This window comes from Gavialis gangeticus, unplaced genomic scaffold (genome assembly GCF_001723915.1).
Source record: "Gavialis gangeticus isolate Ggan-Ray unplaced genomic scaffold, GavGan_comp1, whole genome shotgun sequence".
NCBI classification, from domain to species: Eukaryota; Metazoa; Chordata; order Crocodylia; family Gavialidae; genus Gavialis; species Gavialis gangeticus.
Window position 1 is genome coordinate 5,365,724 of NW_017729014.1, and position 24,673 is coordinate 5,390,396.

General features: G+C 48.9%; 2 protein-coding genes across 7 annotated transcripts in view; one reads left to right on the forward strand and one right to left on the reverse strand.

Moving 5' to 3' along the window:
* The window catches only part of LOC109293538 (inositol 2-dehydrogenase-like), a 15,227-nt gene extending 7,438 nt beyond the window's left edge, over positions 1 to 7,789 (forward strand). The window contains exons 6-9 of the mRNA XM_019511538.1: positions 681 to 788; positions 1,153 to 1,271; positions 1,922 to 2,078; positions 5,768 to 7,789. Of these exons, the coding sequence (XP_019367083.1) occupies positions 681 to 788; positions 1,153 to 1,271; positions 1,922 to 2,078; positions 5,768 to 5,916 (533 nt within the window). The 3' untranslated portion in view covers positions 5,917 to 7,789. The remainder of the gene's footprint in view (positions 1 to 680; positions 789 to 1,152; positions 1,272 to 1,921; positions 2,079 to 5,767) is intronic.
* TP73 (tumor protein p73) overlaps positions 7,631 to 24,673 on the reverse strand; it is an 80,604-nt gene continuing 63,561 nt past the window's right edge. For 5 of the 6 annotated variants that reach the window (XM_019511638.1, XM_019511641.1, XM_019511640.1 and 2 more), the window contains 10 exons: positions 19,384 to 19,570; positions 18,786 to 18,901; positions 17,759 to 17,868; positions 17,081 to 17,256; positions 16,778 to 16,866; positions 16,284 to 16,408; positions 15,024 to 15,178; positions 14,101 to 14,233; positions 13,035 to 13,128; positions 7,631 to 10,797 (listed from right to left, as the gene is read on the reverse strand). In XM_019511638.1, coding sequence (XP_019367183.1) covers positions 10,477 to 10,797; positions 13,035 to 13,128; positions 14,101 to 14,233; positions 15,024 to 15,178; positions 16,284 to 16,408; positions 16,778 to 16,866; positions 17,081 to 17,256; positions 17,759 to 17,868; positions 18,786 to 18,901; positions 19,384 to 19,570 — 1,506 coding nt within the window. In that variant the 3' untranslated portion in view covers positions 7,631 to 10,476. The remainder of the gene's footprint in view (positions 10,798 to 13,034; positions 13,129 to 14,100; positions 14,234 to 15,023; positions 15,179 to 16,283; positions 16,409 to 16,777; positions 16,867 to 17,080; positions 17,257 to 17,758; positions 17,869 to 18,785; positions 18,902 to 19,383; positions 19,571 to 24,673) is intronic. The other variant, XM_019511639.1, reaches the window with a different exon arrangement.

Genomic DNA, 24,673 nt, shown 5'->3' on the forward strand with positions numbered 1-24,673 from the left:
GTCATCTGCCACCACTGAGAACAGTCTAGCTCAGGGGTGGGAAAAATGGCAGATCTGGCCAGCAGCCAGACTATTTCCCAGCAGTCCTTGCTGGTATGGTGGGGGCCAGTCTCCATGGAGAGCCCAGCCACAGCCGTGCTGTGATAGCGTAAGGCTGGGATTGCCATGGAGACTGGCTCCAGCTGTGCTGGCAGGGCAGGGCAGGGCAGGGCAGGGGGCTACTTGGGAGTCCTGGGATCTTACAGCAGGGGCAGCTTGGTGTGGGGCCAGAGCAGAGCCACAATCTGCAGCCTGCACACTCGGGGGCAGGGGTGCGCAGGCAGCAGATGATGACTCCGCCTTGGCTCGGGACCACACAGTCACTGCTGCAAGGAGCTGGGGCAGAGCCATGGCTGGGCCCTGCCATACCCCATGCTCTGCCAGCACAGCTGAGGCCAGTCTCCATGGCAACCCCAGCCTAGCTGCAGCTGGGGTCTCCATGGAGACCGGCCCCCACCATGTGGGCTGCTGGAAAATGGAGTCCACTGCCAACTACATCCAGCCCGTGGGCCGGACTTTGCCCACCCTGGTCTAGCTCCATCCTCTTTGGAAACCCCCTTCAGGCAGTGTAGAAATATAAACTTGCTCATAGATTTTATAGGATTTACATCTTTTAGTGTGCTCACTTTTTCTTCTTTCAGGTGGGATTTTCTATAATGCTGCTGTACATGACATTGATATTATCAGTTTGTTACTGGGGGAAAGTGCACCAGATACAATATTTTCTTTGGGACATGCATTCTGTGCAGGTGAGACTAAACTTCTCCACTAGAGTGTCATTTCATTTTCTAGTTATTTCTTATTTCAGTGCTGTAAATGAAAAACAAATGTATGTGAAGTCGTAAGATATAGAGATACGGGATTTATTATTTTATATTATTTTGTAATAAAAGTAAAAGCGTGGAGTAGGGAGTTACCTGATGAGTGGTGAAGAGGAATGTAAATGGATTGGTGTCAGTGGTAGTAAATGTGTTTGGGATGTCTTTTCCACCAGGCTGTGTGATTATGATAGTCACCCTAGTGCCTCTTACAAAATACAAGCACTTTTGTACACTAGGGATTTGCTGGTTTCCTTTTATTTCCAAGTCTGAGTTGGTATCTCTCATCACTCAGACATGGCCTACTTGAAGGATGCAGACACTGTAGCAGTCAGCATGAAATTTCCTAGTGGAGCCATTGTTACATTGGACGTCAGTCAGCACTGCACTAAAAGCTGCGATCAGAGACTAGAGGTGTGTTTGTTTTTTACGTAATGTAAATTTTTCTCTAATTCCTGTCTGCTTGGGGGACCTATTCTTTTTTTGTGCCTATGTGCATACGCACCAATGTGCTATACAGAGCACCATGCAGCTGAGGGAGAAGTTACAGTTTTTTGCCTGTCCTGCTGTCCTCTTAAAATTAGCTTCCCCTTCTGGTAGCCAAATTCTGCTCTTGATTGTGCCCATGAGTATTTTATGGAGTTGTTAACAGCAATCAGACAGGAATGGAATTTGGTCCTGATTTTGTCTGCTTTTTCAGGTCCCCTGAGGCAGAAACTCTGCATACAATTTACCCTTGTTTCACCAACTGTTTTATTATGGGCACAGCAAGCCAGGTGTTATATTCTTGTAAGCACAAATAACAAAAAGAATGGGTCTAAATGTATTGGGCCAAAGCCCTTTTGCAAATGGCCTAAGTTTATGTTGATGTACAAGACCACCAGAAACATTAAGATGTCGGCGCTGGACCTGGGGGAGGAAACTATTCATTCAGTCCTAAAATAAGAGCAGCTCAGTAATCCAGTCCAGCAGACCAGATAGAATTTTAAAGCCAAGAGGCATGTTAATTTACAGTACTTTAACAGGTTTTTATTTACTTCATTCTTCCTCTCACTGTTTTCCAGGTCCATGGTTCTCAAGGATCATTACGGGTAGATAATCAGAATCCCTTGGGAATTACTGAACATGGAACCTCTGTGTCAATCTGTTCTCAGACCCAGGCTGACCGGTACCGGGATGCATACAGAGAACTCTTCCGACATTTTTTAAGGACCCTCAAAGGTTAGAAAAATCATAAGACAAATCATAACCAATGCTGGTTTATTTGTAAGAGGAATCTTGATATGTTTTGGATTTGGCTTTAATGGAAATATGTGTAGAACATGGTTCTAAAATCAGTGGCAGTTTGTTTATTCTTGAAATCCCAGTCGCTGGATGAGAGAAGGAATTTAAAAGCAGATGTCTTTGTATGAGTGTTGTAAAGCCCCAGGCAGTCTGAACAATCTGAAAAGTAAAAACTATTTACTAGGTGAAAACTCTAGTTGATTATGGTGTATTCAAAATTATAAAAAACTTTTCCCTGCCAAATACCACGTTTACTGGAATATAAGATGATCCCAAGCATAAGATGATGTGTCAATAGCTGGATTCGGTACATGAAAAATAAAAAAAATAGTGATAACTTCCCAGGTATAGAATCAAATTATTGGAGGTTTGCTTGAATTTGTCCTGTTCCCACTGCTACAGCAAGAAGATAAATCAGGGAGTCAGGTAGCCTCCTTGGCCTGTGCCTCCCAAGTTTTTCCTGCTGCAAGCCCTTCCTTCCCCCTCCTCCCCCTACTCCTTGCTGTCAAACCCTGCTCTCCCTGAGCACATGGAAGTGAGGGGCAAATTTTAAAATACTGTACTGGCCACTGATTTTGAAATAAACATGACTAGTAATTTGCATATAGGCAAATTACTATGAGTACCCACAGACTTTGTTCATCCAGAATTGATGCATTTTACCATCTTTGAAACTGCTGCAAGTTTTAGCACAGGTACTCCATAAACACACTTTTAAGCAGTGCTTCTGTACCTGTTTATGCATAATACAAATTATGCATGATATTAGTCCAAAACTAGAAAGCTCATTATTTACCATGTAGTTCATGGTAAGTAAGTTCCCAACAGAGCATTTCAAATCATGGTGACCCCATAGCTCAGCACTACTCAGTATGTGTATGTGTACTCCAGATATACCCCCTCCACCCCCAAAAGGATCCATGTGCTAATTAACACTCCCACCACTCATGACTGGTACCGGGTGATCTTGTCATGAGTCCTGGGATCTTCCAAAAATGTATGTGCAGATGAGGCACAGGGCAACATGGTCCATCATGGAGGGTAGGACTATGCTAATCATATGTGACAGGCTAAGAGGGGGTGACAGAGGGATTCTGGGTAAACTGTTTGGGGACGCATTTGGTGATGTTTGCCAGATATTTAAGGCTGATGAAGAGCCAGGAATCATTGGAAATGAGAAAGAAAGGTACAGCTCAGCTGTGGAAGTAAAGAGGATGTTAAAATGTATTCAGTGTAGTGGCTGACTAAGACTTTAAAAGGAGTCACCACTGAGGGGAACTGAAAACAATGGACATACTACCAAAAGGTACTGTTATCCAAACAAGATATTGTTTAGATGGTCTGCCAAAGGATTTGGAAACATTTAAAGCCCCAGGTGGGGGTGGAGGATGCTTGCCAGTAATAAGTATGGCCACTTATGGTTCTGGACTGAGTCTCAGATTTGGAATTTGTTTTGGTTAATATGGCTTGGAATATGGGAAATTTTAAAAAATGGACTGCATTAGCCTAGCCTCGTAGGTCTTGAATGATTCATGGATTTGGAATGAATTTGACTGATTTGGTTTGGACATGAAAAATTTTCCTTTAAAAAAAAAAAAAGAAAGGTAAAGTATTGCTTCTGGACCTCTTGTGGGCTAAGATCAAGTGTAGTCACTGCACTGATTCGTTATCTGAACCGAGATGGATTTGAATGGCATTGTGTAGTAGAGGGTGCACCCCTGTCCAATGCACTGCAGACATGGCGCCCTACGAGTTTTGTAATTAGCTTCCCACGGGCCAAGGCCAGTTTCCAGTGGGAGGATCTTGGCAACATGCCTACTTAATGGAAATGGCGGACTCCTCTCTAGCTTGCTCCTGTGGCCTTTGGTTAAGAGCAAGTGAGACTCTGGGGCATCCGAACCCCAAGCCTCTGGGCTTGGGCCTGCACGTAGGATGCCCACCATTGGATTTGGGAGTATCTGAAGCCCCAAGCTGAAAAGTCTGGGGTAGAGGATACTTCCCCACTGTAGCACCACGTGGTGTTTGAACAGCTATGTGCTGCTTAAGAGGATTTGGAAATGATTTGGCTAGTTTGACCTGGAAGAAGAAAACATTTCCAAAAAAAAAAGTCATTTTTGCTTAACTGGCAGGAAAGATACTATGGTATAAGTCCGGGTGGTTTCCTGCTGTGATTGGAAAGGAAGATCCCCTTCTTGACCTCTGAACGTCCATGTGTAATAGAGGGTGGAGACATGTCCTTGTACTGCAAGCAGGGCCCCCAGGAATGATCTGGACTACATACCTATTTTATGGAGATGGGAGATTTCCCCCTAGCTTGCTCCTTTGGCCTGTTGATTATGGGAAGCAACACTTGGGGGCATCCAAACTCCAAGATCTCCAGGTTTGGGCCTGCATGTAGGATGTCTGCCATGGCTTTGGAAGTATCTGAAACCCCAGACTGAAAAGTGTGGGAAAGAGGATACTTGCCAGTAGTAGCACCACATGGATTTGGATGATTGATTTCTGCGTAATTGATAGGTTTCAGAACTGATTTGGCTAATTTGACCTGAAACACACAAATTGTAACAAAAAAACCCAAAAAAACAAAAGTCAACATTTTTGGCACCAGAGGAGGGTGTTTGAGCTTGCTCCAGCCTCTCCAGGTGCTGGGTTTGTATTGCAGTATCTTCAGGCCTGGTGCTTGTTCCCTCCAGGGAGAAAAACTGCCCATTTTTATTTATTTATTTAAGGGCTGCACACGTGCGGGGGAGGGAGTGAGGTTCCCATCATTTTATTTGCCCGATATGTGCCATGTGTTTTATAGTCATGCTCAGTGTGGCTGCTTTTAATCAATTTCAGAATTGGTTTCCATTACTGAGCACATGCTGCTTTTGTCAGCAGTTAAATGATAGACAATGTATATAACAAGGTTTCCATGTATGTGAATGCAAGACAAGGAACTTTTCCCCCTTGTCTTATATTTGAGTACATATGGTAGCTAAAATGCTGAAATGGGTGGCACTGGCAGCATCAGAACCCAGCAAATAGGCAACTTCTGTTGGATGTATATGCAGGGCTCCTGGGTGATTTGTGTATGCCCACAGACACAGAAGTTGGCTTAAAAACAATAATATTTTCAGTGTTCAATACTTAGTGTTGGGCTGAATAAGGTTTTATGGCAGTTTAAACTATCAGAAACCAACAGTTTTTACTGAAATCTGGCAAGACAGTGTAAGATGCCTTGTTTTACAAGATCCTGGAGGTCGCAGGATTTGATATACTAGGTAAATGGAAGAAACACTGAAAGTATTTAATATTTATTCTAGCACACAGAGCCTAGGGCTCTCCATGGGTCCAGAAATTTGGCAGGAAGGGAGTGGTGCTACCTCCCCTGCCAAATTTTTGGATGCGTGGGGAATCCTGTGGACTAGATGATATGGTGCTGGTGCCTGCAGACTGGGGTTGAGCACTGCTGAACTAGACAAAGGGTAAGGGGGGAAGCAAGCACAAGGCAGCAAAGTGACTCAAGAGCCTCGGGGAGGACCTGCAGCAGAGCAGACAGTAGGGCTTCAGACTTGTGGTTTTGCAGCCTGATGCTCTTTGTACCAATGTTGCCTTCCTCTAGTAGCACAGTCTTGCTTTTCCAGGCAATGAACCCCCTGTTATCACCAAAGAGCAGTTTCTCTGGACGATTCAGGTAGCTGCGGCTGCTGAGCAATCCTGGAGGAACGGATCTGCTGTCGACTTGCGCAACGAAGCAATAGATGTGGCAGTAATCAAGACTGAAATCATGTGATGTGCACTGCTGCTTAAAGTGAAGGAGCTGTCCAGAGACCTGCTAGAGAGCATACCTCTCTAGCTAGTGATGTTTCCACTGTTGTCTTAAAACAAAAAGCCTTGTTGTGTTTTGTCATTTTCATTGGCAATGCCCAGAACTTGGAGCTTGTTTTGAACTCCGTAAGCATGCAGTGCTCCTGTTGCTGATGTTTTGGAGGATGTTATCCAGGTTTTTTAAAAGAAATGATGGAGGCTTTGTCTGCACTGGCATTTCCTTTTCATATTAAGGAATATTATTTCCTTGACGGTGGATTTCCCTGAGGCTGGTCATAACATGGTAAGGATATGCTGGCATTTCCTTTCTGAGGGAGTCAAATCCAGGTAATGGAATAGAGTTTTCTTGGTAGCAGACCACCCTGATGCTGATTGCGATGTGGTAAGGAAATAGAAACAATCCTTTATGGTTGTGAAGACTGTGCAATTAATCTCTTGTGGCAGCTTCGTAAATGAGATGAAACTGTGATGCTCAAAATGAGGAAACAAAGGTACCTGTATGGCCCATGCCGCACACCCCATACTGTGTTGTATGTACCCCCTTACAGGTTGCACGTTTCTGGAACTTTGTGTTCTGGTCTTTGCTATAAGTTTGAAATACATAGTAGCTGAGGAGTATGCATCTACTTCTTTAGGGGAGGGCAAAGCTGGCAGAGAGATTTCCTGTCATTGTGGCTGTAGTGTTAGTGATGAAAGATTTTTGTGGGCTTAGACTGTCACACAGAGCACAACCATACCCTTGGGCATTTCTAATCTGAATAGTGCATCACTATTAAAAATAAATAAAGGTTTATGTTTCAAAATACTTCTGTGGATATCTGTGCGGGAGCTCTGTACAACATCTGTTACTAGGAGATGTCACCTGGATTTTACAGTGCATTAGGAAAGGCTGTGTATAAGCAGTTTTGTTTTCCTTGCAAACTCCTGTGCTTCGGGGTTTCTCTGTAGGGCAGTGATTTGCAGTTCCTTTGCCCTGAGTGGGGGAGGGAGTCCGATACACAGGTTTTTAAGAAAGTTTTTTTGGGAGGGTTGTTTGTTTGTTTTGTCTAGCACAGTGATTCTCAATCGGGGTGCCTGGGATGTCTTGAGATCCTTTCAAGAGTGCCACAGGGTACCACACAACTTTAGCACTGTTACATTTACAAACAGGGTTAGTACTGCATTAAATAAAGAGATTTCAAATAGAAATCCAAAGTTGTGGTCTTTCTAAGGTCAAAAAAAATAAGCTAAAATTTTCCCAGGGGTGCCTCAAGTCTAAAAAGGTTGAGAACCACTGGTCTAGCAGATTGTGATTATGCATCACAGAAAATGATAGTGCCTTCCACAACAGGCAAGTCTGCTTTGAACCAGGTTATTTGTACCTTTTTATTCTTATGTTGAACTTACTGCAAATGTATATATTTGACTATTTTATTCTGATCTGTATTGCTCAGACCCTGGTTTTCAAGATTTGGAAAAAAGGTGTTTTTTTTTTAAATGGTATTAAAACAACATTCTTGCATTGAATGTGTTGGTAGCTATACGTATTGAATTTTTCTCCGGAAAAATAGTCTTTACTGTCAATTTAATTTTTATATATGCGGTATACATTACTAAAACTAGGAATAGTTGTACCATTTATAACTAAGCACAGTTCTCTTGTGGAAATTGTTTTAAACAGTGTGATTTTTTTTTTTCCCCCAAACCTGAGAAAAGCTGTGTATTAATGATAAATGCTACTCTTTCTTTCATACTATATCTTTTTGGTCATTTATTTGAAAGACAGTGAAAAACACAACACAACCTACATTCTGTGAATGAAACCCAGGTAGCTACTTATTAAAAGAAAATATATTTTTTCTTTTGTTGATATTTGTTTTTTGAGTGAATGTTTTAATATATTTTTCTAAAGTTCACCTTTCTAAATGCAGGTTTGCTAAGAAAGGCCTCAGATATGTTTCTGCATATCTAAGACAGAACACGTCTTTTAAGCCTGTATAGAAATGAGGAGGGGCTTTGCGTGTGCTAACTACTATTCATCCACAGCTTCTCCCAAAATAGCAGTGGGTAGCCATGGTGGATGGCAATTCTTGTTTTGAATGGTGGGAGCTCACAAGCTACTCTCTTAAGGCTCTGAAGGACTGTTTTGAGCTATAATTTTGCTTTGGCAAGTAGCTTTGTCCTTTGGAGAACTGTTCTTTAATAGCTGCTTGCTCCACAACAAAGGATTTGTGTTTCCTATTTAAACTTCAGGCCATTTCTGGCTTGTAGCATGCAGTTTGCCATGTTGGAAACTAAGGCAGGAGCACGTATCCATCACACATAGCTCAGACATTGGGCTTTATTGCGTTACAAAAAAACAAAACAAAAACCACAGCTATAAAAATAACACATTTTCCAAAGATAACATTACAAAAAATACCGTTAATAACAGGGGTGGAATATACCTTATAATACTGCTGGAAAAAGCATTAGTTAACATTGAAAACATGAAGGATTATTTAAAAATCTTAAAGCATTAAAGTGCTTTAATCAGCTGTTACTTACAAGTGTGTGTTGCTTTCTTGGTGAGCCCCAGAGTCCTGGTGCAGAGTAAGGACAATGTACACAAGCGTGGAGCTGTCAAATGGGGGTTGGCTACTCTCAGCCACAGAGGTTTGTGGGCTGGGGGAGAAACCAGTGAAAATGGGGCAAATGGTTCAGAAGGGTCAGAACAATGGCCCCTAGCCATGCATCCTATGTGCCTTAGCCCCTGAGCCACCAGTGGAGAAGAACAAGCAGAGATGCTGAAGGAGCTCTTTTTTTCCTGCTGCTCTCCTGGCATTGGCAGATACAGCTCAGTTTCCTCGTGGGGCTCCATCCTGAATGAGGACCAGCCCTTGATGCGTAAGGGAAGGCAAAAGTTGTTTGAAGCCCAGCGCATGTTGGTGAGATATATTTTAGCCCAGAGCAGTATCAATGAACTCCATAAGCACTGTCAGGCTGGGGGATAATTTTTGTGGTGTAAGCACAAAGAGTAAATAGCTATGGGGTTGCATTCTGAGCACCCCCTTACAAGGCTGAGGTTAAGGGATATGCTACAGGCAGAGCTGCAGCTCTGAATAGATTCTGGGCAGTATGGCAGCCCTGGAGGTTACTGAGACAACCCGGTCCTCTGGGCTGTCTCAGTTACAGACCAGTCCTGGAATGAGAGGGTACACAGGATGTTGAATGGCACCACCAGCCTTCTCTGCCATCACTGGTAGCCTCTACTGTGCTTGGAAGGGCACTGCCAGTCGCACCCACAGAATGTCTTTTTTGTGCCACTTGCCGGCACAAAACATCTGCATGCATCTTCGCATTTCCTGCTGCGTATCTTGTTGAATTTAGTCAGGAGACAGACAAAGACATGAGGCAAATCATCTGGACCCCTGTGCCTAGGGAAGCACTGGGAAGAAATAAAAACAGCCCTACCTTCAGATGGTGAAAAGGAAACCTCTCCATCGAACAGAGACAGTTATCAGTAGTTTGGGAAAACAGGTTTTTTCCTTTTATGGGATAATGATCAAGACTATAATTAATCCATGCCCTGCAAATATTAGGAACTCTAAGCAACACTTTATGGAAAAATTTTAGACTGGGGGGTTTAAGTGAATGGATTTGCCCTTTCTCCCTCAGAATCAAACAAAAAACTGTTTAAAGATTAAAAGAAAAACCCTTTGAATGCTTAAGATAAGACTTGAAATATAGCAGCTTTCTGCCTGTTTGTGTGTCAAAAGCATGAAGTTAATTTATGACACTGGAGTGTCTTGGGGGTAATTATCAATTTTTTTTTGTAGCATACATGAAAATAAATCTTTCTTTAACTTTAACAGCACAATGAGCTTACTGTATATACAAGGTATGTCTGTCCATATACACACATGTCATTTAGATACATGCACATAGTCTGGAATCAACAAATAAATTTCTTTTCTGCTCTACAAAGAACGAAAGGAAACAAATACTTTTTGGCAGTCCATCAGGAAAGCATGTCCTTTTGTCATACATCAGTCAACAGCAGGTATCCCTAACATGAGCAGAACATTTCAGGTGCTGAACCCGTTTTCACAGAGACCGAGGTCTCAAAGAGTTGGGCACTGCTAAACAGACAGAGTAGGGAGAGGTAGGGTAGGAAGGGGACTGTTCTTAAGAAAAGAATACGTTTTACTTTTACATTGCATTCGTTTGATATGAAGACTGTCAGGGAAATTGTAAGGTAGCCCTGTACGTTAGCAAGTGAATATTCCTTTGCTTCAGGCAGCTGTGGCATCTCTACAGCCTATTTGGAGTGCCTGTTTGTGTCTCAGCTGCTCCTTTCCTCACCTCGATCCTATCACAAAGCCAGTGGAATTTCCCTCCTGTAAAGGGCATCTAACCAATGGCCAGACCCAGGTTCCCTCATGCGACTGAGCGCATGTTCTCCACGTACTTAAAGCTGGAAGAGTTTTGCCATTTTTTATGATTGGTTTTCTGTTCCTTTAAACCTCTGTGTCTGGTCTCTTGCTGCCGGTGCTTGCAGAGACCTTCAGTTGATTTCTCCCTCTGTGAACTCTTCTTTTATGGACTGTTTGCGGGATTTGCAGTCCGGGAGGTCGAAGCCGAAGTCCGCCCACTCATCGGCCCCGCTGCGATTAGGGATAGTGATGGTGTGGCGCACACGAAAATGCACTGCCTCCATGACGCGTTGTCGCTGGAGCTCGCCAGAGCTGCCGATGGAGATGGTGGAGGCATTACTGCTGGAGCGGATGAGCTGCTGGGCCCCATAGTCGTGGCTCTGCTTGAGTTCCTGAAGGCCTCTCCAGATAATCATCCTGTACTGCTCTGGGATCTTCAGTGCTCCGAGATCCTAGAACATCAACAACGGTAAGGTTTGTCTTGGCCAAGCAGCAGTCACAAATAAGGGCAGGGCAAGCCTGGGGGCTACTGTGACCATAGCTCAGAGGGCCTGTAGTCTTGGGTTGAGTATTTGACGAGTCAAATAAAGTTTAGTCAACTGACAGGTCAAATATGAGTTAAAAATTGTAAAAAATTGCCAATAGGTCCAACTACTACACAGGAAAAGCACAAGGTTTCCATTAAGAAATGTGTCAAAAAACAATCATATTTCTGTCAAGAAAACTACAAAAGTTTTTTTTGTAAAATTGCTACAATCTTGCACCGGTCAAAAAATATGCAGTCAATTGACCATCTTGCCAACCCCGCTGCACTCGAGACATGAGGTTATCTTGGCTCTGCATCATCCCCCACAGTTTGAGTCATGGCCCCCATTGTTTCCATAAGCAGTGATTTCTCAATTGGGACCAGATCTGGTCCTTGGAGGTGACAATGGACAGGCAACAAGGCGTGCAATTTGGGGAAGGGAAATGGTTTAACTGGGATTATTATTTATTTTTAAAGAGGGGTGGGATGGGACTGGGTTCCTTCATCTTGCGAATGACAGAGCAGCATGAGAATGGTCAGGTTGATACTGGGAGCCCTCAGCCCAGTTTGCCTGCAACCTTCCATTTCTTGTCTGTTCACGATTTGGGTTAAGAGCTATGAACCCCAATCCAGACCCCAGGGGCTGACAGCTTGGGCAGAAGCTGCCTTGAGCAGCATGCAAGGCTCTGAATGACCTCCAGGCCTGTGCTGTGGCACTAGCCTGTGCCCATAGGGTTCCCATATGCCACCCTCTGCCACCATGGGCAGTGAGGGGCATTCTTTACAATGCACAAGAAATGTTATAGATGTCACGGTATATGTAGCCTGATTATGTCGGACATGGGCTGTGCCTGCAGGAGGCTGCCTCAGCACATGTACCCAACCCATGGTGTGTTAGATGCAGTGTAGAGCTGCTAGAGATCCATGTTAGCACCAAAAGCAGACTTGCACAGGAGTTAACTAGCTAGCATAGCAACAAGGGGTTAAACATCGACTTGGACACATGGCTCCGCAATGTGTGACGTATTGTTTCAACCATGCTATATGTAGGGGTTTCAAAAGGTTAAAAAAATTCACTCTTGGAGGTTAGTTATTAACACATTCCAAAGCTAGTCTAAGGTTATCCAACTGGCCCCAGCTACCAATGAAAAATCATTGTGTCTGCATGACATCTGTATTGTCATTCGGGTCCTAACAATCAGACTGAAGATGGCATTGTAGCACACTTCGTAGGAAAGACCTGGGATCAGGGCCACCATTTTAGCAGGACTTGGCCAGAATACTGAGGCTGGGGCTTATCTGAGTCTGTTGTGGGTGTAAAGGGTCAACAAAGGGTGCACATTCAGATTGCCTTAATAAACTAAGGGAGCCCTGTGCTGCACAGCCAGCTGAGTGAACAGGGCTTTTCCACAACAAAGGAAGGAAAGCTTTGCACAGAGCTGACTGCTCCTCCCTCCATAGATAGTCCTTCAGCCCAGAAATATACTATGAAGAATTCATCATGCTCCAACGTGGCAGGCTGAATCACAGCATAAGCTAGGGCATCATGCATCTTGATATCCAACCTTGGGGCTGAAATGTTCAGGCATGAAATACAAGGAACCTGTTCCAACCTCAGTACACAATTCCCTGGGGCTGAGAGTTTCTCCCAGTTTGCATGGGCAGACATCACATCAGAAGTGGGCCTGACCAACGTGACCCAAAGATCGCTGACGTCAAACATGAATCCTTCTGTTGACTCAGTAGGCTTTGAACCAGTCCTTAAGGGGAAATCTTTGCAGCAGCCATAGTTACCATAGTTAGGGGAAATCTCTCTGGCATCTGATTGCTGAGTCCTGTGCTATTTTTTTTAAAAGAACAAGTGAGGAGAAGGAGGGTATTTCTTTCCCTTTATTCTGTGTGTATAGCAGGTCTTGCTTCCTGCAGCCTGGACAAATCAACAGAAGACCACAGTTTCCCCTATGGGTTGCCCTACTGTTCTTCCAAATGAGGGGTTAGAAAGCCTTTGTAACTGGGAGGTATAAACCCTGGGGAATATAAAGCTGGTAGGGCTGGTTAATGTACCTCTGTGTCCTTTCCTTCAAAAGCATTCCTTGTCCCTGCCTTTGAGATCAACCGCCAATAGAAATAAGTGGTAAGAACAGAGCTCCCCAAAGCATTTACCTCTATGGTTAGGTTCTGCAGGTGGTAAATATTCTGTAACCCTTGGGAGGTGAAATAGTCGATGCAGTTTGGACACCCCAGTCCTGTTAAAAAACTGCAGAAAGAATTGGGAAAATAAAGCGGTGTTAACGTCTTCAGTTCACATTCTGAGCTCTCACCTGTCATTACTGGGACAAAACCTATGTGAACTCCAGGAGGGCCGGAGGAGGGCAGCAGGCTTCCTTCTTCTACAGATTTGGCAACTCTTCCCATAATATGGTGGGAAGCAAAAATCATGGTGTAGCAATGAATCCCATCTAAGAATAACCTGAATGCCTAGCCAGTTTCCTTGGGGATGCTCTAGATGGGAGGTGCTAACTCCCTAAGCATTAATATTGGAGAAGTGAGGCTTGTGGAATCATGGTTTCAATGTTCAGTGAAATGAAGCAACTCCAGGGTACTGCTTGGGCTACCCTGAGTAAGGGAGGGGGCTGCACTTGGATCCATCCAACATGTCCTGGACAGCAACAGCCTCTCTCTCCAATGACCACTTTGGCATTCTCTCCAGACAGTATGTGGCTGCAGTTCTGGAGTTTGAGGCCCTGCTACCTCATGGAGTCTGAAGAGCATCTGGGGAAGCCTCTGAAATCCTCCTACAAGCATCAAATATCTACCTCTGTAAATTAACCTGTCCCTAGTAGAGATAAACCATTTACAGCAATTTCCAGTGACTGCCAGGAAGGACAGGGGAAGAGGAAAATCTGCAAAGGTAGGTATTGAAGGGAAGGAGGAGGATCAGTAAAGGCAGATGCTGGTTTTTGATGGGGAGGGAAGGTGCCTTTTCATGCCCATCCTGCTATGAGGCGTTAAACTTAATGAACAAAGTGGGAATCTGCATTAGCAATTTGTATTCCTAATGGGGAGCTGGCTGGGTGAGGTGAAGGGAGGCTAGAAGAGTAGTGTGCAGCTTCATGAGCAGTGATTTCTCAGTTGGAACCAGTGGCCAGTTGACCAGTTGTGAGACAGATATTTGAAAGTTAGCTTAAGGAAAACAGCAAAGACAAGACACAGTCGGTGGCTTCCCTACCTGACAAGGCTGGGGTCTGGGTTGTAGGGCGGCGGAGGTGTGCAATGGGATCCTGAGACCATCGACTGAGATGAGTGGCCTCCATTCATCTCTCCATTGGCTTGCATGGGGTGACTATTTATCATTCCAGGCCCTGTGTGCAAGAGAGAGCAGGAGGTACAGCTGACGGGAGTCTCTCTCACAAGCAGTCCTCAGGGTAAAAATGGCAGAGAGTGAGTGTCTGGTCTACTCAAATCTGAGCCACAGAGGTTGGATTGGCACTGTCCTTCCCCGAGCCCAATGCCCTTGCTATGCAGAAGTGTAGGAGTAGGTCAACTTCAAGTGCAGTGATCTCCTGCACTTGAAAGAGCTCCAGGCCCCGCTTGCCTTTGGGGAAGCTACTGGAGCCAAGTAGTTACAGTATGGCCCCCTCGGGCCTGCAGAGCATTGCTCGACCAAGGCTCCTGCAGATCTGGTTGTGTGAGAAGCCTGGTCCAGGCTGACGAGCTGTGCTAGCAGTATGCATGCCTGGACAGCCAACAGATAGGATTGGGGGTAAAACTGAAGTTACACTGGCTGAGGTGCTGTCCACAGCCATCATGGGGTAAACAGCTAAAGGCAAACAAGTTTTTTACCTGCTCCCCTGCCCTCTAGCAGTGAGGCCCAGCAGATGCGATTCCACAGGACAGCTGAACTTCTCTCCCTTCCTGATCCCACTACAAAGCTGATGTAGATTATACTGGGCTGTGCAGTTCCCTCTCTATGCCATAAGTTAACACAGTAACCAGCTCTGCTTTGGCCTCGAGTTTGGAGGTGGGGACGAGGGGTTTTTTTCTGCCAGAGCTTGGCTTTGCGGGCTGTGTACTGCTGTCCCCAGTGTCAGGGCTGCTGTCTGTCCCTGCCTGTTGGCCTCTGAGGGCTGTTGTGCCCAGGTGAAGCCTTACCCATTGGCCCAAGATTTGGCCCAGAATTGGAGCTGTGCTGGGGGGGCTGCCCCACCAGCTGGTTGACAGACGGCAGCTTGTTGATGCCTCCTCCGTGCACTTTGTTCATCGGCGACAGGACCGGCCCATAGGAGGAAGGGGACTGCAGGTGACTCCTGCTCAGAGAGAACAGCAAGACGGTCAGTCTGGGCTGTTACTGCGGAGACTCCGAGGTGGATCGGAGCCAGCAGTACAGCTGCATCCAGGCAGACTCTTGCTGTCAACACGATTTACACTGGGGCTGGACTGGGCTGAGCTGCACTAGTGCAAGCTGGCTGGTGATGACTTTTTGAAGAAGAGCTGTCTTTTAATTTAGTACATCTAGGGCTGCTTGAAGTGACATGAACATTCAGCCTCTGTATGGCATCACTGTCTTTGGGACTCTGTGATTCATTGTCTAGCCTGTAAGGTACTTCCCTTGCCAAGGGATGCAGAGGCAGGGAGGTGCCCACGGTCAGATGCCCTGCCTGGTGTGAGACCTCAGGCATGCCTCCTTTCTGCTAGTGCCCTCATGGGTCATGCAGCCTTAGGCAAGTACGTTGACAGAGGCTTTGCAAGCAATAGAGCCTGAAACCCTCCTGTGGCTGTCACTGTAGGGTGGAGCTGGCTGCTGCTGCTGCTACAGGCATACTGGTCATCAGCCAGTGGGAAAGCTCCTGGCCAGTAACTATCCCCCATCACTAGGGGAGCACAGAGAAGAAACCCTGCAGCCCAGAAGCTTGGACCCGAATGGGGCATCTGGGTGCTATTCCTACAATGTGCTATACTCACTCGCCTTTCCTCATCTCTGTTCAGTGTGAGGGCTTCTCTGTAATTATTTGAGAGGAGGGGAGAAGGGATACCCATCTCTTTGTACAGGGCTTTGGGCTTTCAGGGTGTAGAGTGGCCTGCAAGCATAAAATGGTATGGAGAAAGGCCAAGACCTAAACACCTGTATCACTTTACCTGCTCCCCAGCTATGGCAAGGCCACAGTTAGCCAAGGAGAGAGAGAGCAAACCCTTGGAGACAGAGCAAGGAATGTCCCTGCCCATCCTTGCCCGCTGTGAGTGACTCCTGGGTGGGGTCTGGGATGTGGGAGCTCTGTCAACCTACAGCCAGCTCATCATAGCCAAGGGCCCTGGGCCAGGTTGGCTTCCCACAACCTTTGTGAGCCCCGCTGCTCAGCTTGCCACTGCTGATCCCAGGTCACAGCCTGTTTCTGGGAGGCCCCTGGTACTTACTGCCGCTGCAGGAGCTGCTGCTGCTGCTGCCGATAGGAGTCGACCAGTTGCTGTGGCACCAGCTCCACCAGCTCCAGACTCTCCTTGATTTTCATCAGGATATCGAAGTTCTCGCGGCCCCGGACCTGTGCAGGGAAGAAGCGTTTACTCTGGTCTCCTCAGGTTTCCAGAGAGCCTCTGTGCACAGCCGGTATGCACGCCCCCCTTAGAACGGCCTTGGCTGCAAGCCTGGCAAGCAGCGGCCTGGGGCTCTGTGCATCTGGGAGAGCCATCCTCAGGACTTCGGCAAGCAACTCAGGCCTCATTAGTCCTTGCTGGGCAGAGCTGAAGAAAACGCCCTGTCCTCAACATCAGGCCAGGTGGATGCCCCTTAATGGGGCCTTGTCCCCCAGCCAGGTAGCACACTGCCTTGCCACTCTTGCCCTGTGAACCCCAGGGCCCCTCCTGGGGTGCCCTGATCCTTCTGCTCAGGGGCACGGGCAAGCAACACTTACAGGAACGTAATACATCTCCTCCTCCCCATGCCGCCTCTTCTTGACGCCAGCCCCCAGTGCGGGAATCCCCTGGGGGCTCTGCTTGAAAGCTGAGAACAGAAATGGGAGGCAGCGTTAGTGGGGAATCAAACCCAGTCTGCCCATCACGGGTCCCAGCCCCAGCCCCAACCTTCCCCCCACCTCCGACCCGAGCACCAAAGGGGGAAGCCCCTTGCTAGGGGCGGGGGGTTGCTAACAGGCCCAACTGAGGGAAAAACAGTCCAGGAGCCAGCAAACGGATGCAGCAGTCCAGCTCTCACTCACAGCCTGCCGTAGCCCGGTGGGGACAGGACTCACTGCGCTTGTTGGCATTGCCGTTCTTGGCTGCGCTTTCATTCAGGGCTTGCTGCTCTCGGTAGTGGTCTTCATCAGCTTTCCGGTCCCTGCCTGGGCAGGCGCAGATCCGGCCCTCAAATGACCTCCTGCCCAGCACCTGCCCACTGGGGACGTAGGGGGGAGCGGTGAGGATCTGTGTATTACTTCCAGGGGGATAATGAGCCTGCATCTAATATGGGAGAGGGGGCAGGGCAAGGCAGGGGGCCTATTGCTGACTTCACACTGATTAATTATTTTAAAAGCTTAAAAAACTAACAGGAATGATTACAGGCAAGGCACCCAGCCCACACCTGTTTTCCCCTTTCCCTCCATGGGAACCACCCTCCCCCACACTCCTGGCATTTATTCTCTTTGGGAGGTCAAGTCGCCCTGTGCATGTCTCTCCACACAAGGCGCTGGGCACTGCGCATGCATCCAGTGTGGTGCGGGGGGTCTCGCACTCTGTTGCAGGGAGTGCAGGCCAGCGCTATGTGTATCCTGCTCTCCTGCTATGGATCCAACCACTCGCTAACTGCCCAGCCATGGAAGCCCCTCAGCGCCCTCCATCTCAGCTGCTGCCAGGAGCTTGCCCTGGTCTGCAGCCTCCTGTCCTTCAAGAAGACTCACTCTCTCGTCTCCAGGGTTATGATGATGAGGATGGGGCGCCGGTTCATGCCTCCCACGCAGCTGCTGTTGCACATGAAGTTGTACAGAATGGTGGTGAACTCCGTCCCCACCTGCCATCAAGAGAGGGAGGATGCACTGAGCATGGGACTGAACGTCTGGCTGGGGCAGAGCGAGGTGGCAGCGGTCCACAAAGCTCCAGGCTGCTGCCAGAGGGGTGCAAGGAGCAGCTCTCAGAGGGGGTGGTTCATGTGTGGGGGAGGCACAAAGAATGGAGTCCTGATTCTGGAGCTGAGACCTGTCCCTGGGAGCAGAGGCTGGGTTACTGGCTCAGGGCCCTTAGCCCCCAAAGTGCTTCATGCATTGAACTGGAAGAGATGCAGCTGGAATGGGACCTGGCAAGTGTGCAAATAGGACAACAGGGGGTGCTCTAAACTTTCCATTAGCCTGCCTTGGTTTTCTTCTTAGCCAGAGGAGTTTACAGCTGGACAAGAGGTTGCACAAAACTGTGCCACTATTGCAGGAAATTTAGGGGAGATGCTTTGGGCAAGCCAATGCAGGGAGAAGCCCCAGCAGCAATAAATCAGCCCGGAAAGCTCACAGCAGAAGGGGTATTAGCTGGCAGCTGCAGTGGAGCAGCCAGGACCCTTGGCACACAGGGTGGGGTCATTGCTGAGATGCCGTAAGATGCTGGGAACAACTGGAACGTGCAGGAACATAAGAACCGTGGCCAGTTCAGGGCACCACGGGTTCAGAGGGGTGTAGAGAAACCTGTGGTAAGTCTAAACTGCAGCAAAGCAGATTTAATTCATCTTGGGGAAAGCCCCTGGCTGTCAGAGCACTGGGGCTGAGGGCAGCCCAGGAGCCGGGAACTGCCTTCCACCCAGAGGCTGGAGGGGCGGTTCAGGGACCACAAGTCCTGCTGTGTGCAGGGGCTGGGCTGGGCCCCTTCCAGCCTCACGACTCCACAGTTTAAGTACAATATGGTCCCCCTTTCCTCTGGCTCACTCCTCATCGCACACGTGAGTACCTGTGGTGGCTCGTATGGCACCATCACACTCTGTCGCCCTGTGACAGGGTCATCCACATATTGCGAAAGGTTGTTGCCCTCCACCCGGATGAGGTGGCTCGCGGGAGCGGACTGGCCTGCGAAGACACAAAGTGCCATGAGAGGAAGGGCCTGTGGGCTAGCCTACGTGAAGAAGGGGCTGCTGGCTTGATCACAAGGTGATCTGAACACAGGGAGGCTGGGGCAAGGGCAGGTCCTGTGCCTCCTGCTGGTGCTGACTCCAGCTCTGGGCACTCAATTGCTGCTGGCATCCTGGGCTGCCCGTCCAGCCTGGTGCTGCCAGGAGCAGGCACAACTGGGAGAGAACATGGTGATTTCACTTCAGTCTCACAACAGAGCAGTCTGCTTCACACAGCAGGGCCTCAAACTAACTCAGCCTAGCCAGACCCCCGACACCAGGTGCCATGTGGCTCCATGCCTTGCTTAGTGCCTGGCTTGACCCTCCTGAAGCTCTGAGAGACACGTTATCAGGGTGAGATGCCCCCCAGGGTAACTGCCGTCTCATGCAGGCCTCGCTGCATGGCTGCTCCATGACTCAGGGGCAGGGGCCAGCACTCACCATCATTGAAGTCACGGCCCAGCTCATGATTGGGGCAGCGCTTCACCACCTCGGTCACATGCTCTGCCTTCTTGTAGACAGGCATGGCACGAATGATGGTGCCTGGCGGAGGTGGCGTGGACACTTTGATCTGGATGGGACATGTCTTGGCAATCTGGCAGTAGAGCTTCTTCAGGAGCGGGGAGTACTAGAACAGAAAGGGGAGAGCTGAGCCCGCAGCCCTGGGCAGGAGAGAAGGGTAACTGTTCCCCTTCCACAACCATAGGGAGAGCGAAGGCAAGGAGCCCCTGGAGCCTCGTTCTCCCCCTGTTCTGCCTGGGCCAGCCCACAGCCCTGCAGGGCCCTGGAGAAGGGCAGAACCGTTGTGCATTGGCTACTGTCTCCTGCCTGCCCCAGTAAGGCAAAGAAAAATAACAGCAATTATAGCCCTCCCCCCTCACTTTACAGGTATTGTGCAATTAATTAAGTCCAGTTACCTTAAGACCAGCTACACATGCAAAGTAGCTACATATGCAGCAGCCCCAATCCGCCAGCCCTGGGGGTATGTGGAGCTTCCCCACAGCTGAGAGCCCCTCAACTGAGGGGAATCCCAGCCACAGGACCTTGCTCCTTTTGCTGGTGCAGGGGAAGCCCAGGATCGGTGCTCCCCCTGCACCAGCCATAACGCACAATGGGATCTAATGCACAGTCCCACAATCATGCCTCCTGCCATGCACATGTGGCATGGCAGGAGGCACGATTCTGTGGATCATGCATTAGATCCCATTGCACCTTTGCCTGCAGGCATATAAGAGGGCCTTAGATAGAAACAAAGCTCCTTTTCCAATAAGAAACCCACCAGCAGAACTGAATGCTGCGGCAGCCAGGATACAACTGGGTTTGTGGGAGAGGATCTGTCTAAGCCTGTCTCCATGGATCAGGCTCTGTCCATGCTGGACATGGAGACAAGACTTTGGCCCAGCTGGAAGCTCATTGAGTTCTCCCCCACTAACCCACATCTCTGCCAAGGTCACTGGGCTGCCCCCTGGGGCACCACCCTGTGCTGAGGCGTGCCTCCTCTCTCAGGTCTGAGGGAATATAGAGAGAGAGGGGAAGGAAGGAAGGATTGTTGCAACATGCTGGAACAGGCAGCATTGCATTGGGCTCCCAGCAATTCACTGGGAGCAAGAGGAGCTGCACAGTGCCAGCTGGCTCCTTGCGTGGATGTGCCAGGACATGCTGCAATGGGTGGGCTGCAGGCAGCAAGGTGGGAAGAAAAAGCCTGCGTGATGGTGCCCAGCTTACTCTGCTGCACAGGGGTGAGCCCAGGAAAGGCTTTCCCTTACAGCCACCTTCCTTCTCATTGCTCCACCCTGTCAGAAAACTTGGGGCAACAAGCAAAGAGCCTGCCACTGCCCTCCCTCCTCAACAGAGCTCCCCCTGCTTGAAGCCAGGCTTTGTGCAATGGCAGCTCTTTTCCAGTGAGGGGTGGCAACCCTGAAACCCTGAAAGAGGCCAGGTGGCTCTGCAGGCTGGAAGGGGAAGCAGCTGAGCTGCACTGATCTTAGGCTGTGCCTGGGCTCCTTAGGCTAGGAACACAGCATGCGGGAGCAGGGCCGTGGCACCCCATTTCCTGCTTGGGCATGGGCGGGAGCAGGGAGGCATTCTCCCCAGCAGTGGTGCCCTTAGGAGCCTTGCAGAAGCATGCAGATGGCCCATACATGCCTCACAGGGCCCCAGTGGCAGCACTGGGAAGCAGGCTCAGTTCCCTGAGCCCCAGTTCAGGCAGTTACCAGCAAGACCAGCATCCTCCCAAATTAATTAGCTGAAGCATCACAAACCACTTCTTGGCCATGTGCTGAAATACAGTAGCCCGTGGGCAGCAGTGGAAGCCCCATGGCTTCAGAGACTTGGAGCTGGGCTGCCCAAAACAGCACAACAGGGACTGCAGGTACCAGCCCTGCCCTGGCACATGTCCTGGTCTGCAGTATAAAAGGGCTCTTCCTCTTCCATCTCAAGCTCCAACCGTCAACCAAGTGCTGCAGCCTATCCTTGGCCCCTTGAGTGCATGAATGGAAACAATATTTTCTTTCCTGGCAAAGGCTCAGGATAAATTTTCCTAACTTGGAGTTCACCGGCAGTTTAAGGTAATTAGTTTTTTGGGAATTTTTAGTTTTCAGTGATCTTGTTGCCAAGCCCAATCTTGAATGATATCCGACCGAACCCTCCACCATGGTGCCTCCTGTTAAGAGGTAAAGGCTGATTTTCCTCCAGTTTCTTAACTAGCTGCTCTCAGCTTCCTGCTTGCTCCATGTAAAGTGCCAGCCTGCCAGTCAGGGAATAACTACTAGTGATAAAGCCAACTGCTGCCTGTTGTCTTAACCACGTTGGGGCTAAAGAATCCCCTTAGCAGCAAAGGATTCCTTTGAAGATATTTGATGTGGCACTGCATCTTCACAGTGGACTTCATATGTGCTTCAGGCCAAGTGAAGGGTTATGTGCTGTTCATGTAGGGCTGACTATAGGACACACAGATGGTGAAAACACTTTACTCCCCCGGAAATTATCTCCCTGTGGATCTTGGGGGTGCAATAGGTGCTCCGAAGGGAAGCGAACACTACTTCACCCAGGGCTTGTGTCCAGAGAGGCACACAGGCACCCCCCAACCATGCCAGGCACACTGGATTTGGCACCAAAAAGCTGTGAGCTGTTAATAAATAGTCCATGGAGATGGTGTCTTGCATGGGAGGACGGTGGAGGCATTTGTCACTTTGAGCAAGTGCTCTTACCCACAACATGCAGGCAGCAAAACGGAGGCATGAAGGAGGTGTGGGACTTGCCTCAAAGCCTGTGGTCCCCTTGCAGGGAACTGCTAAGTGCATTATTTCCCGTAACTCTGGTTTGACAACAGGGTTAATACCACCACCTTTATCCCCAAATATACCTCTTATACCAGCAGGCAGGTGCCCCAGTAATTAGTGCAAGCCCTCCAAGCCATCCTATGTACTGAACCCAGGACCCTGTAAGGCTCCTGCGTTAGTGCAGAAGCCAGATAAGGGCCCCCTCCCTCAAATGGGCAAAAGGCAGAGCTTGGCTTGATTGAGGCCTGGCAAGGATGTGGTTAACCTCTCTACACACCTACATACACAGGTGTCTCCTCTCAGTGCAGCAGAGCCCAGAGTGGGGCAGGCTGGGACCAAAGCACTACAGGGCAGAGGGTATAGGAGGAGTGAGGGCAGAGGGGGGAGCACTTTCTTTGGAGGGTGATGGGTTGAGTGAGTGCAGCTGGGCTGAGGGAGAAGTGCCTAAGATCTGGGGCAGTTGCTCTTTCCAACTCTCAGAGCTTGAGTTGGGGCTGAGCATAGAGCTGGGAGGCGCAGAATACCTCTCAGGGTATGTTTGGGAGCGGGAGGAGATCATATCCCAATGTACTGTCCCCCAGTGTGGAGTCTGGAGACGGAGAGGGCTGAGGAAGAGCTGTCTGCAGGCAGTAGGAAGCTAGGGCCTTTGATCTTCAAAATCAGAGAGAAATGCAGAGAGGCTGGGGAGAGAGGGCCCTCAGCAGCTCAGCACTATCCATGCACCAAGCAACACTTTGGCACTAGGTGTGACTTGTGGCTCAAGTCAGCCTGCCCAAGGGGCTCAGCAGGGAGGTCTGGCTGGTAAAGAATGGGGCTGAGTGACCCTCAGCTCTGCTAGTGATTCATGGCAGGACTTTGGGCAAGTCTTTGTGACTCAGTGGGCACACCTCTATTATGGGGGGGAAATCCAGTTCCTTAGCTCACAGGGTGACAGCTGTGAGGCTCATGCTGGGGAGCTGGATGGGCTGAAGAGCAGCTCCACAGGCAGGCTTGTGCAGGTGGCAGAACAACATGTCTGCTAGGAAGAGGGAAGGCCCACTCGGTCCCAGAGGTGGTGACATGAGTGCCCCATGGGACCCCAGAGCTACAGCAAGCCTGGAGTGGGGGAGCCTGCCTAGGCAATGGGGCGTTGCTTTCATGCCAATGAATGAGCAAGCCCCTGAGATGGGCATGCTCTCCCTTGCATTGCCCCAAACTGCTTCTAGTGCGCACGGCACTGCCTGGGGAGGGAAGTGTTCAGGGCACTTGAGCACATACCTCAGCCCAGAAAATTCCACCAGACCGAGGCCTGGGCTGGAGGTTGCAGCTGGCCTTCATGTTCAAAATGAACATGCAGAGGTCAGTCCTGCCTCCCTGCACCAAAGCCCTGCTGCAAGCAAGATTGCAGAGGGCTGGTAACCCATGGACAATGAATGTGGCCTGGTGTGTTTGTTCTGCTGCACTGACCATGTAACACAGGCTTCTATTCATCTAGTTTTCCTTAGAGCTGAGGCCACAGTGGGTTTTACTGCCAGGCACGTGCCTGTAACCACAGACTTGGAGAAAATAGGCAGAATCTGCTTGATGCATTCTAGTTCTGCCAAATACCTGCTCCACCTGTCCTCAAAACCTCCCTTGGTGGAGGTACTGCAACCTGCTTGGGGAGCTGATTCTGGAGCTTTGCTCTCTGCAGGTTGAAGGAGTTTCCCCATGGTCTAACCTAATTCTCCGCTGCTGCTGCTGCTGCTGCGGCTCCTTGCCCTGCCCCCAGATGACCTACACAGCAGCTGATTCCTTCCCCTTCGCAGTAACTTCTGATGTGTTTGGAGACTAATCATCTCTCTCAGCTCCACGAGTTTCCCACCAGGTCTGCAGACCCTGGGCCTGAAAAGCTATATAAATGGAGGCTGGCTGCAGGTGCATTTGGTTTTTAGGGCAACTAGCACTAACTCCCCAAGTGCTGCTACTGTAGATGACCTAGCAGCACGTGTCCATGCTGATGGGACACTGCTGGCTCCGGTCTGTGAGCTTAGCTACTTGTGTGCAATGGAGGTTATAGTTGCTGCATACAATGTGTGCATATGCACGTTGATATCAGTCCTGCAAACCCTCTACTGGAGCACACATTCAAGCAAATGGAGATGGCACATGCCCACAATAGAGGGTGATTTAGTGGTTTGGGCTTTTGGTTTGAAATTTCCAGACTCCCTGGAACCAGGGCTCTGCCTCCTGGCAGGGATGACTCAGTTTTGTAGACAAGCTGAGTTCTGTGTGGTTCATTGTATGTGGGATGGGCCTCTAGCAGGGGAGCTTGCACTTCCAACACCTTTCTATTTTGCCCAGGCACTTGGAGCCCAGAACCCTTGCTGTCGGAGGGAGTGTTTGCTGGGTACTTCTACCAGAAAGGCACTCTCCTGCAATTCCTGTGAATCACAGATTCATATAAAATTAGAATTGGAAGGAACCTCAGG